Here is a 16,477-nt window from a genome sequence, read left to right as displayed (position 1 = left end):
AGCTCCGTCAAGTGCCAGGGAACCCCCCCCTCCTCGTTATTTTTCATTCCGTTCACACTACATTCACGTGCAATAAATTCAAAAGGAAGCAAGCTTGCTTGCTTTTGAATTTATTGCACGTGAATGTAGACTTTATGCAAGCGTGTACGCTGGCGGCACGTGACCTATCTCCAAACAGGAAAAATGCGCATGGGGGTAATATAAGGCCGAGATTCAAGTGCAATAGTTTAACCATGTGGCCTGTTTTCGGAGTGGGGCTGGCTGCATGCTGCTGGCGGGATTTATTGCGCAGCTCGCGCCTTTGTGTTACGCACTGAGATGTGCTGACTGACACTCGGGCATGAATAATGGAGGTTCCTTAGACTGATCACACCTCGGGTTCGGAACGAGGGAAAATTTATCAGTGGCTCGCGGAACCCCGAGGAGGGGCCTGCGGAACCCACTTTGATAAACCATAGGCATGGTTTTGACGCATGGCCATTAACAAATGGGAGTACCAAAATTTAGTCACGTGATTTTGTCGGATCGTTTTCGAATGGATTGAATTTTGGGAGGTGTATGTGTCCGCAGCAACGCTGCTAGCCACTTTGAAGCCGACATTGGTTTTGAGCTCAATTGTAATGCGCACACAAATTCGACGGTCCTTTTGAGCGAAAAAAGGTGCACGGTAGAATCACGCAAACGGTATTTCAAGCCGTGTTTCAGAAGTGCTTGGCCAGTAAGCATTGATGAAAGTGGTCCCTTGAAGTGGACCTAGCTTCGTTTCACACGCCCGTGTTTGACGCGTGTGAACAGAGCAGGGGCGGTATTCTCGTAACTGTCCCTTTTGAAAACGTCCCTTTTGCGTCCCTTTCATTGTGACGTACTTCCGGTTAAGAAGTGGACGTTGGCAGCACGGAAAAAGGTTGGCAGTAGGTTTGCCGCGCTTGCGGTACGTCACTTCCGGTTGTTTGCTGTTAGCCAATCAGGGCTCACCAAAAGGAACACTTTTGAAAGGGACGCAAAAGGGACAAAACTCGAGAATACCGCCCCAGAACATTTCCGGCAACAGCAACTGCTGTTGGCTAATGCGGCTAACATGGCACCACACTGGCACAGCAGCACTAAACAGTGTTTGCATTCCAATCTTGACCATTCGTGGAGAAAGCGACATCGTGGAAAGGGACTCACTTGGGTGACTGGGCAAAGAAGTTGTAGAGCACCTTGGCAAGCGTTTTGGGCTCCGACGGTCGGTACGTCGTACTCACAGTCGGCTCAAAGGAGTTCTCGTACCGGTCCAGCGGGATGGGCGACTTCTGCGAGGGCCTACAGCGGAGGGAGGGGAGAGAGAGCATGGGCGTGTGCGCTCCCACCGGCTCGAGGGAGGAAGGGGCAGCAGCACTCACAGCAGGTAGTCATTGTGTCGCCGCATCTCCAGCTCGGCCGACTGGCGCTGCTGCTTCTTGTGCAACTCTTCCTCGTAGAACTTGCGCATCTGCACACACGCACAAGGCACCCCGCTATGAGATGGGGACACTGCTCCGAGACTGCCCTGCGGCAGCCACTGGGACAGTTTGTTCTGTGTGTTTTAAAGGGCTTCGAGCTTCCCCACCTCCCTTGCAGCACACAAAGCCTTCCCCAACCAAGACAATTTGTAAGCAGCCAGGCTGCACACACAAGTGGCTGCACTCGCTAAATTTAGTCTGTGTTCACACCGACATCACCTGCGGTGCACATGAACAGAACTGGTAGAAAGATTGCCCTGCCACACTCACAAATACTCCACTTCTAGCACAGGCTGCATTTAATTAAGCGAGACAATCGGGGAAAAGGATGGGGGTGCCGTGACAATTTTCCTACTAGTGATGTTGGACGGCAGTATGTGGCTGGCTGGCACGATTAGGGCAGCCACCACAAATTAAAAACAGCACCATGAGCTTGCAAGGCAAACTCATTGGGTTAAAATCCAAATAGAAGCTTAAGGAAGTGACGTTTTTTTCATGTGATAAGGCAATTGGCAAACAATCAGGTATGAGAGTTTACATAAAACAAGACTGATTTAATGACGACACAACTCTGCAAAGCCTCCGAGCAGCACTGGTAAAAACACTGCACTCACAAGGGCTTGAGGCTGTGGGGGCCTGCTTGGCCCCCATGCCTCGTTTCCACGTGCGGTTAGGCTTCGCTAATCATGGGGGTGGTCATCTTGGCCAGCGGCGTAGTCATGTGTGTGCTATCCGTGGGGTCCCGTACCCACGATACCACGTGACTTGCGAACGAGGACGCCAGAAGATGGACCCTCCTTGGTCTCCCACCAGCACTCTCCTTTCCAAAGGAACCCCCTTTCCACCGAGCCTTGTTCAGTTGCATCTGATCCTTTCTGCAGGGAGTCGACTGGGTGATTCGGTCGATGTCGGTGGGTTCAGGAGTGCCTACTCTCACGACCACAATGACTGAGAACCTAGTTTGCTCCACGGGGAACTCTGCTCGGACATTCTGTGTTGACCCGCCGTCGGGAAGCCCCTCTTCCCGCGGCTGCACTGACAGACATCCCTGCACCTGGAGCGAGCGAAAGGAGCACTAATCCCTGCGAGTGGCAGCTATGCTGTCTAGTCGCCAGGAAATAAAGAGTGGATTGCTGGAGTCGGTCTACCACGCACGAATACCCAAACCCATCTTCGGATTCTGCTGGGGCTAACTGTGTAAGGCTAGTAGTACTTTCTCTAGCAAAGCTAGCTGGTGTCCTCTATTATCCCTACGTTAGCCCACAAGGCAGCCAAGTTGTGGCCACTGTCTCGCGAGATGCATCCACTCCTAGCCTCATAATGCCAGCCCCCTTATCGAGCACTCTGCTGTCAAAAGCAAGAGCAGGAACCATGGCTGCATCACCAGTAGTCTCGACCAACTATCCAGTGTCCTGCCAGGGCCTTGAACGTCCCATTTTTCTCCTTCGCTCTTCTGCCGCTACCACAGTTGGTGTTCAAAATTCATCATTTTAATAGATGCGTTCAGCATTAGAGTCAAGCAAAGCCACCTGGTGTGTAGCTCAGGAAATGCCCCTTTAGAATCTTTTACGCAGCCAAAACATAATGTTTGATGCAGTGTGTGGCTGTGGTGCGCCACCTATGACAGGAGGGGAAAAAAAGAAAAAGTACTGCTTGTTCATTACAGTGGATTTGGTTCTCATGATCAGGGCAGGAAGGGGGCTGGGGAGGAGCTTATGAGGCCTCTGAAGCTCATGGAAAACCGAACGTAGGTCGACCCCTGTTTCTCTTGTAGTGGAGGCATCTGCACTCAGGGCCCTGCGTTGTGGATGGTGAGCTGTGCCACGCCACACAAGAGATGGAACACGCCCGCGCACCTGGCCGGTCGCATGTCATTACCGCTCCAATGGCTCTGGCCGGGACTGTGCATCCACAGTAAATGTATGAGGCCACAGGGTCTGCAGCTCCTTCCTGCACCCTATTTCCACTACAGTGGCAGGGTGGTCGGCAAAGGTGGGAGCAAAATTTCCCAGAAACTTGCCATTGAAAACATGCGCACATAGATAATACGGTTAGGAAAGAAAAGCCAGTAGTACAGAATCGACAGTTGGGCTAGTTGGTTCTTGTAGATATTGAAATAGCACTAAAGACAAGGATGGAAGAAGAGGAGACACACGACGGCACCAACTTGCGACTGTTCTTTTGTTACAAAACACACACATAAATGTATACACTACCAGAACAAACTCCTCCTCTCCTCTTCTTCCACCCTTGTCTTTAGCGCTATTTCAATAGCATGCACATAAGGGAGTGACGTTAGTCTTTCTATAATCATCATCATCATCAACAACACCACCAGCCTATCTACGCCCACTGCAGGGAAAAGACCTCTCCCATTAATCTCCAATTACCCCGGTCCTGCGCTAACTGCGACCAATTTATCCCCGCAAACTTCTTGATCTCATCTGCCCATCTAACTTTCTGTCGCCCCCTGCCATGCTTGCCTTCTCTAGGAATTTACTCTGCTACCCTTAATGACCAACGGTTATCTTGCCTTCGCATTACATTCCCTGCCCACGTCCATTTCTTCTTCTTAATTTCCACTAATATGTCCTTAACACACGTTTGTTCCCTGATCCACTCCGCTCTCGTCGTGTCCCTTAACGTCACACCTATCATCTTCCGTTCCATCGCTCGCTGAGTTGTCCTAATTTAAGTTGAACCCTTTTAGTAAGCCCCCAAGTTTCTGCCCCGTAGGTGAGTACCGGTAAGATGCAGCTGTCATACACTTTCTTCTTCAGGGACAATGGTAGGCTGCCATTCATTATCTGAGAATGTCTGCCATATGCACTCCACCCCATCCTTATCCTTCGAATTATCTGTGCTTCATGATTGGGATCCGGGGTCACCACTTGGCCTAAGTAGATATATTCGCTCACCACTTCCACGGCCTCGCCACCTATTTCAAACCGCTGTGCTGTCCCGAGGCTATTTATCATTACTTTAGTTTTCTGCATATTAATTTTCAGGCCCACGGTTCTACTCTGTTTGTCCAGTGCTGTAAGCATGCTTTGCAATTCCTCCCCCGAGTTACTTAACAAGGCAACGTCATTAGCAAATCTGAGGTTACTGAGGTATTCTCCATTAACCCTTACTCCCACCTGCTCCCAATCAATGTTCTGAATACTTCTTGTAAACATGCTGTGAATAACATAGGGAGAGATTGTGTCTCCTTGCCTGACGCCCTTCCTTATAGGTATTTTACTGCTCCCCTTATGGAGGATGATGGCAGCTGTGGACCCACCGTAAATATCCTCTAGTACTCTTACATAATGCTCGTCTACACCCTGGTTCCGTAATGCCTGAATGACTGCTGAGGTTTCGACGGAGTCAAATGCTTTCTCATAATTTATAAAGACTATATATAGGGGCTCAGTATACTCCGCCCACTTCTCTATCACCTGATTGATCGTGTGAATATGGTCCGTTGTTGAATAGCCTTTACGAAACCCTGCTTGCTCTCAAAGGGACCCTGCAACACTCTTCGTGCAGTGCAAGTAAACCTGTGTGACATTTAGATTAGACTTCCAGGAACACCCGAGCCAAATATTGCACGTGAAGCGGTAAGCGCGCAAATCGCCAAGAAAGATGCGGAAAAACCAATCGCTCTCTCTTCAATTCTCCTCATTATGCACCCCTGGCATGGCCTCTGCGACGTCAAGGCCATGGCTGTCCTGGCTGTCCTACTGGCTGTCGCTGGTCAACTTCACGGCTAAATTCTGGCATTTCCTATTACGATCAGCCATCGTCGGCGCTGTGTATAAACCTCTTCTATGTCTGAACCTGTCCGCATGCTTTTGGTGTTTCTTTTGTTTTGAGTGCGTGCGGAGTTTGAGTGACGAACAAAATATTCTACTTTCAACGAGCCCACTCGACAACAAACGTTTATTGCTCCAAAAATGCCCTACCAGGCTGAGCGCTTGCTTGCGAGCAGGCAGCCATGCCTGCTCTTTTGTGGCACCAGACCAGAAATAGGCCCGGCCACGGTGCGGGGAAAAGGACGAAACTCCCCGGCCTGTGAATTATCGAAGGCTGCTGAACAGAACGCCGCGCGCCGCCCCCTCTCCGGGAGAGAGTGCGCAGCTTTCATCGCGTTGTCCGCGGTTGAGTTGAGAGGGAACATTTATGCGCGATTTTTCATCGCACGTAGTTTCGGTGATAGCGAACGGATTTTCATAATTCTTGTGGGAGGAGATTGCTGGGACAATCGACCTTACCCCAAAATACATTCCGAGTAGTCGATGGTAAGTGTTGCAAGGTCCCTTTAAGGTTGACTGAAATCTAAGGTGGCAGAAATTCTGTTAGCGATTACCTTGGTAAGTAAGCCTTTCTATGCCATGTTACAAAAGAAAGTAGAGAAAAATGTGTCCAGAGTGGGGCCCGAACAAAAGATGCCTTACTGATTCGGAAATCTGGGCCCCTGCATTCTCCGCCACTTTCTGGGATTTTAGCACAACTGTGTACTCCGCTTGAGGGTAGTAGCCAGCGCCTCCCCCAACAACTCAGGGCAAGGAGGACCATCTTTTCATCTACAGCCCGTGAAGAACAGTCGACTGATTGGTAGCCTCCTTACACAACCTTTGGCAACGAGGCTGCCAGAACCCTCAAAGGGAAGTAAGTGGCTTTGTCTCTTTTAGTGAATTAAACCATTTTTGAATGTTTCGGTACACTTTTTTTCTCAACATTAAAAGAAATCAATCAAAAGTTTATTTCTCAGTAATCATCTGGAGGGGTCCATGAGCTAAAAGCAGACTTAACAGCTTGACTAGGCCCTTACATGGTGAACAAAATGGGTGAAAGAAAAAAAAAAAAAAAGAAGTGCGAATGCTTCACTCGCTGTTCTAGACTCGTTTTAGCAAAGCATATGGACTGCTAACGCTGCCCACTTGGGTACGCACCCTGCGTGTGTTCCACGCATGCATGTCAGCCATCGCTGTGGCCTGGACCTGCGCTTGGTGTCATCCACCCACCTCGGGGGCCGTGCTTAGCCCCCCCCCCCCCCTTCCCCCCCAAGCATTTCTGGAGGTGTTGTCAAACCTGCCTACTATTCAGTCCCACTGCTGGTGCCCTGGGAACACCCATGGCACCGCCTTGCTTGTGTGACAGCTTCGGTCCAATGGGGGCTTCCATTGCAAGTTACAAGGTGGCCCTGACAGCTAGAGCATAATGCTAGTACACTGACACTGAAACTCGGCAATCATTGCTCACAAAGTTTAGTTGTCAACTCAGATGAGTGCATTTCCTGACCTCACGTGCTTGTACGAGAATCCTGTGCTTGCTGTAAATGCTAAGTGGGCCACCGACAAGGTTTTTACATCCTGTGAGCAGAAAGCATCGCCTCAAATACTGGAAAAAAAAAAATCCTAGAGAGGATCATCCCTTCACTTTCTCTGATGGCAGCTTTCTTTTGGTGAAAAACTGCAGGGAAGGGGGAGTAGTGTGTTTCTCCTGTCACAGGCGCAGTACTCACGGCGGCCTCCTGCCTGCGGCGCAGCTCCTGCTCCTCGACCAGCTCCTTCTCCTCGGTGCGCACGGGCGTCTGGTAGTGGATGTTCACCTGCGACTCCAGGTAGCGGTGCAGCTGGGCTGCACCCACCCACACTCAGCCAGGCAGGCACTGCGCGCTCCCCCCCTCCGAGCCGCCCCCCCCGGGCTCTGACATCTGTGCTGGGCCCACTGGCCCACTGGCTCAGTGAGTCTGGCCCAGCCAGTGCAAAGAGCCAGCTGCTCATCCCATTGGTCTTTCGGCGGCCAGCGAAAAGGTGTGGGCAGCAGCAGTTGTACAAAGCTCACAGTGGTGCACCCTGGCCGAAATACCCTCTATCGCCACGGCTCACCCAACGGGTGCTCTCCCATACGAGGAGCTGTGCCTCAGTTCCGTGTACTTCCAGCTGTCGGGCGCTGGGACAACACCAGAGGACGCTCCCTCGGGCAGCAACTTCGGCTTGGTTACACCCCCCTTCCCCCCGAAACCAGCTTTTGGGAAAGCTCAAGCGACACTCCCCCGGCTTCAGTGGCAACTGTGAAAACAACAAATTCTACTGCTCCCAAACCTCGCTCACTCCCGTGAAGACCTCAGGAAGCTCACTTGTAGCTTCTCTAGCTCTTTTTTAAAACATACTGAAAATCACACCCAAGTCGCACTTCCATAATGAAATATATATGTATTTATTTGCTATTTATTCTTATTTTTTCTTCACATAAAAAGCAATTATCCCACACGTGCAACCTGCAAATGGATGGCAAAGCCCTTTGCCAAGTAGACACTAACAAATACTTAAGTAAAACACTGAACACATCAAAACACTGGGCGCAGCACAATGAAACCATTTGCAAAAAGGCTATCTTTTAGATGCTTTACCCTGATCCAAGCACAGAAGCACTTCACCGTGACAACACTGCGCCTAATTTACTTTATTATTTTTCGCTCGTATTTAACCTACTGCGTAAAGTCCTGGGGGTACACTTACACATCGTACTGCACACCTATCAACATTTTGCAAAAAGGGCCGTGCGCATAATAGCATCAGCACCGAGAACTGCAAAATCTTCGCCAATTTTTAAGGAGCCAAATATTACGCCCTTCAGTCAAGCTCGAGACTACGAAACAGCACTGCTGGTCAAGAGGTTAATACAGTGAAACCCCGATAATACGACTTTCAAGGGGCCATGAGAAAGCATCGCGTGACCGGGGTGTTATACGACCGGGTGCGGGTAAATGCCGGCCTAGTAGACGGCCTCACGCGACAGCTGGGCTCAGAACTTATTTAAACTATTATTTAGCGCCTTCTTGCATGATTTGCAAACCTTAAGCTCAAGTCCCAATTTTTTAAAAAAAGAAACACCTATGTTGTGCCCCCCTCCCCTCCACGGCGTCCAGATAGCCCGCCAGCCAAGCGTCGCGCGCTACGCGACACCTGTGCTGCCTGGCGCTATTCGCCTTGTCCGAGCGAGATGAGGCCGACGTGGTCAAACAAATTGAGAGGGAAAAAAGCGAGAGTGAAACTGGGAAGGCTAAGCGAAACGAACGATAGTACAAGGCAGAGATGCAAAAAAAAAAAAATGCATTCCCGTACAGGTTGAAGACACCTTTCGAACTGTCCCGCGCCATCGCTATTGGGTCAAAGTGCTCAACATATAGCTGTTTTCGTTTCCCACAAGCCCCAGCAACGCGAAATGGGTAAGATGATTCAAACTTCGCGAGTAAACCGTGTTGTGGCGAAAATTATAGCATGGTCTTGCTACAGTGACTTACTGCGGCGGCCAGCGAGGGACCAAAAATGGCAATGCCAACGTGTGCATGTCTCAACCCTTGCGGCAGATGCGCGTGAATCGTGGCACCCTAGCAAAGAAAGGAGCGGAGTGACAACGCAGCTTTGAAAAACAGATAAGCACAGAGCACAGATAGAGGGAGGCTAAGGCGTCGGGAAAGGAAAAAACTTGGATAAAGCGGGTGAAGAAAGCGGGTGTTTGGTCATCGCCGTGGGTTGTGTCGTGTGTTTTCGTATTCGTCGGCGGTTCGATGGGAGGTTCAAATTCACGGTCCGTCTGCTACCTGAACTTCGACTTCTCGCGGATGGCGTGTCGGCGTACTGCTGCTGCATGGGGCTGTTCCAGGTTAACTCCCGCTCACAAGCACCCACCAGCTTGCTTGCGTCCGTTCAGCAAGTGATCTGGCCCGCCTGTGGACCTTTGCGCATCAAGCAGTGTCCAATGGGGGTTCAGAATAAAGAAAGGTCGGGACGAGGCGGTGAAGTGGTGCGAAATATGGGGAAACCTCCGCTTAATCCGCACCAGGGTCCGTCGTATGAAGCGGACAGCATACACAAGAGCGTCATATTATTGGGGTTTTCAATGCATTGTTTCTATGGGGAGTTTGACGGGACCGGGGTGATCCGTCGTAAAAAGCAGGTCGTTGTAAGTCCGGGGGACGTATCAGCGAGGTTCCACTGTATATACTAACACTCCGTACCAGTTATTTATCCTACGCTTTCCTAATAGAAATACTAGGCATGCTAAGTGCTAAGGATAATAGGCTGTTTTAAGAAGCTGAACATTATGCCCTTCAGCCAAGATCGAGATTACAAAACAGCACTACTGGTCAAGAGGTTAATATGTACTAACACTCTGTACCACTCATCTATTCTAAACTTTCCTAGTAGAAATACTAGGCATGCTAACGATAATAGGCTGAACCTACCGAAGATATCTTATGTATATGGGCATCGAAGCCTTCCTTTCATTGCATGAAAATATGAAATAGCCTACCACCAACAATAAAATGTACAACACAAAATGAGCAGTCAATAAAAACCTACATAATGTCTGACACATATAGTTCGCCCAGTTAAAATTTTGTTATGCTGCACATAATACATGTGTGTATTTTCCCCTGATACCTTGGATAGTTCTGAAGCATTTGTACCTTTGTTTCTGTTCGAATCCTGGCTTTTATTTTCGCATTGTTGTATCTATACATTTTACTGCTCCTCGTATTGTACCCCCTGAAATGTTCCTAGTGTTTTTTGGAAAGTTAGATGAAAAAGTACAATTTTTTGCATGGATCCAAAACTAGCCTTGTGGCTATGGACCCAGACGCTACTCACAGCACTTGTACAAATGAAAATTTGTGAAAAATAAAACCTTCTTCTTCTTCATATATGATCAAGTATAAAATGTAAAAAACAATGCACCACACCCACAACCTTTCACAAACAGGAAACGATGTGTGCATAGTCTGGCACCAGGAGAACTAAATTAGGACACTCCCGCTGTGGTTATCCACCATCATGCAGCATAAACACTGGTCTCTTGAAATCCCCACACATACCAAATGCAGAGCTCTAATGACACCACAGTGTTCTTGCGGCAGCCACTGCCCACTGTGGTTCGACATCTGCCTGTACTGGCACGCAGGGCTGCCCAGCTGGCTGCTGCGACATCTGCCTTTGCCTGAACCAAGGTTTCTGCCGCACGACACTGCACCCTAGGGCCAGGTGCACTCATGCCCCAAGAGAACACAAAACGGCATTCTGCCACGGCTGGCGGACACAGCCCTCATCACAGAGCACAGGCACAAGTGAACAGCAGGCAAGTAAACGGGGCTGGCATCGTCCTACCTTCGTATTCGTCGAGGTCTGAATTGTCCGGAGGAGGGTACGGTCCAATGACGGGCTCTGTTCACAACGACACACACAACACAGTCCGGCAAGTGAGCGATGGCCCTCCAAACAGGCACCCTCCCCTCACGTCCCTGCCCACAGCCACCACAAGACGGGGTCTGGGCATGCCGCATGCAAGTCGCATGCAAAAGGGGGGCCATGCAGAACGGGCAGGCAGCCAGCCCAGCTGAGCCAGGAGTCCTGTCGCGAGCCTATCCGTTCTGCTGCAGAACCTTTTGCCGAGCAACTCTTGGAAAGTGGCAGCTGGCCGCACTTATGGCACGTGAACTCGGCCGGACAGCTGTTCCTTCCTTTCCCTCAACGACATGTGGCAACCTTCTTGAGGGGGGGCCACGAGAATTCCGTCTGTCCAGGTGCTCACAGTGGTGTACTCTTCCTCCGCTTTTTTCTTTAAAGTGTGCAATAAAAAAAAAAAAACCCTTCTCCAGCCTGCTTTGACTGCATTAGGAAAATAAAATTAAGTGGGGGCCATTACAGCTCCTCCCCAGAATGAAGAACAGTGGAAGAGAGAGCCTTGTTTCGTGGGAGAAAAACACGCACTGACCCACTGGCCGGCAGAACTAGGCCTGTAGTCTATGCCCTCAAACTTACAAAAGTGGTTTCAAGAGTATTTCAAGTGTAAACTTGCTTGAACGCTCAACAAATACATCACTTGGAAGTCTCTATCGCTGTGCACCTGGTTTTCGATCCGGTTTTTGTTCCCACTGTCTCTTGATTCAAAACTCCCTGCTTCTGTGGGTGGTGTTTGTCAACAGCCCAGCCCTGAAGAAAGCAAAAGCGGTGTACTGTCGCTGAAAGCACATTGCTCGGCATATAATTTCCACTGCCCAGCAGCACTTCCTTTCCACCACCAGCCAGAGCAGCATGTAAACGTCACACAATGCTGGTGGCCTCCCACCGAGCCCCTCAGCACACCTGTCTCAGAACTTGCCACTCCCCCGTGCCCTTGCTCCTAGCAATGGAGAACTACTGAGACAGGCCAGGCAGCAGCGGCATCCAAGCAGGCATGCAGCAGGCAACAGCCAACACCGGCCCTGCTGCAGCGGAGACTTCACCCAGTTGAAGCTGCTTTTGCAGCCCTCATATTGTGGGCCTTGGCTGATCCTCAAGGAGGTGCCGTATCGCAGCGGACACAACGAGGCCACAAACTACTACCTTCTCGGAAGGCAGAGCTACAGCACCACTACTTTATACTTTCTACAAACTACTCCTTTCTCAGAAGCTGCACACGGTACAGTTGGCACTCATTCCTACTGGTGCAAGGCGGGCTTTCAACTTTGCACTGCACCCTGGCTTTGACACAGCCTGTCCTTGGACATTGCAAGCACTGACTCGCACTCACCTCCCCCCCCCCCCCCTCACCCCCCAAAAAAGAAAACAGAGCAAGAGAGTCAAAACGACAGTTCCGGTACAGTTTCTAGGCGCAGTCATGGCCCCTGCTGTTAAGTCAATCACCCTCACCAGCGTAGAGCGCGTACTTCTATGCGTGCTTATGTCGATTCCCGAGCACATTGGTAATTAAGAGACCATGCAGCTGGGCTTTTAGGAGAACGCATGGCACACATATAACTCGTTACTTGCACAAATATTTTCCGCCTTTCGGTCTCCATGTCTTCATATAGAGACGCGACTTTCTTGGTCGTTTTTCTCAAAAACGAAAAGAGTTCATGCTGCAGAGTTGTGCGGCTAATTTTCAAAACCTACGAAAGTGAAAGGTAGCGCCATATGATGTGGAACCGTGGAACAGCCCTCATGAGCATCGTTTAAAAATGGATGCCACCACCTTCTATGGGAGCCCCGGTGAGTTCCCATCCTAAGTTCTTCTTTTACTGCGTCGTACACCCTTTGTAAAAGCTAAAAACACAGGTTATTATTTCACTTCCTCATTATTTCACCTTTTTGTTGTAAACTGGCTCAGGGTATTTATTATTTTTTATGGTGAAAAGCATGATTGAGTCACGGTGCCTACATGAGTAGACGCGACACCGTTTGCATAATAACTATTTTAAAGATACTAAACCTTTTTTCTTTAACCTCTAGACACCTAAAACTGCGAAACTTGCAAGTATAGAATTTTTCTGCAGTGGATACAGTAATTCGTGACTCAAAGGGGTAGTCACTGCCAAATATGCGTTTCTCGAATCGAATACTTTTCAAATAAGGAAATATTCTATTCGTATTCAATACTTCGATTGTCCGCACACCCCTACTTTTAATACATTGGCTCTATGGGGCGCTTGAACCACTCTATCTTTCCAGTTCATCCTACCAGTACAGAGCCCATCGCAAGCCACTTTTTCCCAAGGTGTTCAGATGTTCTTGCTGTCCTACTAACTCAAGTGGCTTCTGGTAAGCTCTTGCCGACATGTAATTTCCCGAGTGCCTGTCAACTCTTTGGAGGTGAGTGGCTCAGAGAGCCAAGTGTAGAGCAGAATAGACAGTGGCCACCTGAAGTCCTGCTCCGCACTTGACTCATAACTGCTCAAAGTTAACCCCCCCCCCCCCCCCTCCCTCCCTCCCCCCCCCCCCCCCCCCCCCCCCCCCCCCCCCCTTTCTTTACAAGCTGTACTTTCAGAAATGTTGTTGTTACACCCCACCTTGTCAATTATGATGCAGCCCCTCGAGCGACTCAGCTTGCAGCCCCTTTGAATGCCCCAAGCCCCTTCCTGTGCAAGGGGCAGTCACTCGATAGCAGTGATGCTTCAGCAGCATTAAGAACAGGTCAGACGTCGCTGTCGCAGCATCACCTGTGAGTATGTTCCCTTTTTCGAATGCCCATTCAATTCGTAGTATGCACCACCTGTCATGTGATGCAAGGGAGGAATCTTTTAGCATGAACATGGCGGGAATTCAAACACAATCCACGTATATCAGTTCTCCATTGCACGCACAGCCTTGAAAACCACTGTGGGTGCCTGCCGAATCTGCATAGTCATGGAAGAAAACAATCCATCTTACACCGAGACGTCAAGGTGTAGCGCCACACTCATTAACTATGTATATTATAGGACCAACCATCCTTCAATAAAGAGCTCCGATTGGTCTGGGTTTGTATAGGACCAACCATCCTTCAATAAAGAGCTCCGATCGGTCTGGGTTTGTTGCGAGTGGTGTGGTGCGGCTGTTCGGTCCAGCCGACATAACATTGTCACTCAGAATGCAGAACATTTCAAAACCACTCGGGTAAAGCAGCACTGATGGCTTGTCTCAATTACAAAACCTGACATGAAACGAATCTCGACGCAGATTTGCTCAATAGCACTGGAGTTGCAGAAAAAGCAGCACGGAAAGTAAGTTCACAGGTGCAGGCTGGTTTCGAGGATGTTCGTTAGAGCTGGACCACTTGCTACCACAGCTGCTTGGGGGACGCGTTTTCCACTGTGCCCAGTGCGTAGGCAGTAATACAGTAGAATCTTGATGATACGAATTCGTTGGGGCCACACAAAATCTTCATATCATCCTGAATTTGTATGAGCCAAACAAGTCCAGATGAACATAAAAATTAACAAACTTCATTAAACATAACTACTGTGAACTGAAAAAGGCCCTAATGCTCTTTTGTACTTTCTTGCCTTGCATCTCAGTGAGGAATGCCGCCTGAAACGCGTAAAACCGTGCCGTCGTTTTGTCGCTCCCGCTTCCGGCACTTGTGGTGCGTCGCAGAAGATCGAGAGCATGATGGTTATCCGACGATGACAGCACTTCGTCACACCCGTCGGCATCTTCCCCATCACTGTCTGTCAAAATTTCATTTGCGGAAAAGTTTGAAATTGTCTCGCACGTTCGTATCAACTGTGGAGGCTTCAAAAACTATCCGTGTAAGCCCGAATGACAGCGTATTTTATATAGTAACGTAATCCATCCGAAGCGCCCCTAAAATTTGTAGGATTGTGAAATTCGGATCAGCCGTAATCATATCATCAAGATTCTACTGTAAATGCTCGGAGCAGAGGACGCTTGAGTGCATGAACAATGCTCCCTTCACAGCTCTCTAATGCAATTAACTAGCCCCACAGAGAAGTGCGATGATACTCCAAACCAGGGGTTCTCAAGCATGTTGGTCCCAGGGAACCCTGCTAAGTTCCGTTAAGTGCCAAGGAAACCCCCCCCCCCTCCCGCCAGTTTTCATTCCGTTCATGCTACATTAACGTGCAATAAATTCAAAAGCAAGCAAGGGTATCGTTTTTTTTCCGTCGACTTTACGCGAATGCGTACGCTAGCGGCTATCTCTAAACAGGAGAAATGCGCATGGGGGTAATATAAGGCCGAGATTCAAGTGCAATAGTTTAATCCCGTGGCCCGTTTTGGGAGTCTGGCTGGCTACAAGCTGCTGGCGAGATTTTTTTGCGCAGCTCGCGCGTTTCTCTTATGCGCCGAGATGTGCTTACTGACACTCGGGCGCGAGTAAAGGAGGTTCCTTAAATCTATCGCACCTCAAGTTCACCATATAATACTTTGCGACTGCGGAACCAGGGAAAATTTATCAGTGGCTCGCGGAACCCTGAGGAGGGGCCTGCGGAACCCCTAGGTTCCGCAGAACCCACTTTGAGAAACCATGCTCCAAACGAACGCTCACCAAAGGAAGATCATAAATGGCTAGATAAATAAAGAAAGAATAGAGAATAAATGGGCTTGCTTGGACATGCCCCATCACAGGAACAGCACATTTTTTCATGCAACATGCTTACATGCACCATTTTAAGCAAGCCGAAATGGACCACACCAGCCCCACACAAGCAGTCGCCCCACTAATGGTGCAGCACCAGGCACAGCAGAAATGTTGTCCAAGAAGAAGAAAATGTCCGCCGACTGCAGGCTACAATGTGCCACCTTATCTGGTGTGTGCGTGTGTGTGTGGCATGTGATGAGAAGGCTTGCAGCAGCAGCAGCAGCAACAGCAGAAAGGCCCCTTGTGCCACCCTCTTGGTTCTAAGACCACAACCCGACGGGATGCGCCCACCAACGACAAGCTTTCCCCGCCATCACTTTTCCTCGGGTGCACACCGGATGCACAAAACCCCACTGAGCCCGGCTGCCCCGAGCAGTGCTCGGGCCACACTTTCGCTACCCACGACGTTTTTTTCAACACTCAGCTATGCCATCACTACCATTAAAGACACACTCCACAGGTTCTAAGGGCGTCCGAATAGTATCGCATTCCACCTGGGCGGTAGTAAACCACCTCGGCGACTAGTGCGTCATGTACAATGTACCAAGCACCCTCACAAGCTTCACCGCAATGCACGAGTGTTAACAGGAGATGATGCTCAGCAGCTTCAGATGCTCTCACTGCAGCCGGTGTTACAACGGAGGCATCCTCGCTGACGGAACCCTCGCTGGAAAAATTTTCAGGCCCAAAATGTGAGCACCCTGTGCAGATTCTGTACCACAGTTTTCACGGGCAGCGCAGATCTTCAAATTTTCTGACTCGTACATTGCCAGAGTGAAGATTGTGCACCAAAGGGGATCCCCACAACTGGGCCCGCACGAGTGATTGGAGGCAGCGCCTGTGAGGTCAGTTTGGAATCCTGGCCTAATGGATAGTGCCTCGCAGGCGTCCTTGACTGAAAGTTTACTTCCCTACTGTAGCTGTTTATGGGATAAGAGCAGTTTGGGGAAATGGCAACAACAACAAGTGATGGTATTACAGTCGAACACCGCTACAACGAACTCCACTTCTACGAAATATTTTCAATCCCCCATCAGAGTCCTCGCCACACCAAACCATTTGGATTGTTTTCGTTTCAAGAAAATTTTCGCTCGCTGGGGGTG

The 16,477-nt window shown here is 49.6% G+C and overlaps 1 protein-coding gene across 7 annotated transcripts in view; it reads right to left on the bottom strand.

Moving 5' to 3' along the window:
- LOC144176773 (uncharacterized) overlaps positions 1–16,477 on the bottom strand; it is a 281,475-nt gene that overhangs the window by 31,360 nt on the left and 233,638 nt on the right. For 6 of the 7 annotated variants that reach the window (XM_077705229.1, XM_077705230.1, XM_077705231.1 and 3 more), the window contains 4 exons: positions 10,643–10,699; positions 6,994–7,109; positions 1,386–1,474; positions 1,171–1,305 (listed from right to left, as the gene is read on the bottom strand). In XM_077705229.1, the coding sequence (XP_077561355.1) occupies positions 1,171–1,305; positions 1,386–1,474; positions 6,994–7,109; positions 10,643–10,699 (397 nt within the window). The remainder of the gene's footprint in view (positions 1–1,170; positions 1,306–1,385; positions 1,475–6,993; positions 7,110–10,642; positions 10,700–16,477) is intronic. The other variant, XM_077705232.1, reaches the window with a different exon arrangement.

This window comes from Haemaphysalis longicornis, unplaced genomic scaffold, assembly GCF_048455015.1.
Source record: "Haemaphysalis longicornis isolate Haplotype H1 unplaced genomic scaffold, Haemaphysalis longicornis Haplotype H1 scaffold_1, whole genome shotgun sequence".
Lineage (NCBI taxonomy): Eukaryota > Metazoa > Arthropoda > Arachnida > Ixodida > Ixodidae > Haemaphysalis > Haemaphysalis longicornis.
The sequence above is the reverse complement of the archived record's forward strand: the minus strand, read 5'-3'. Positions and strand labels throughout refer to the sequence as shown.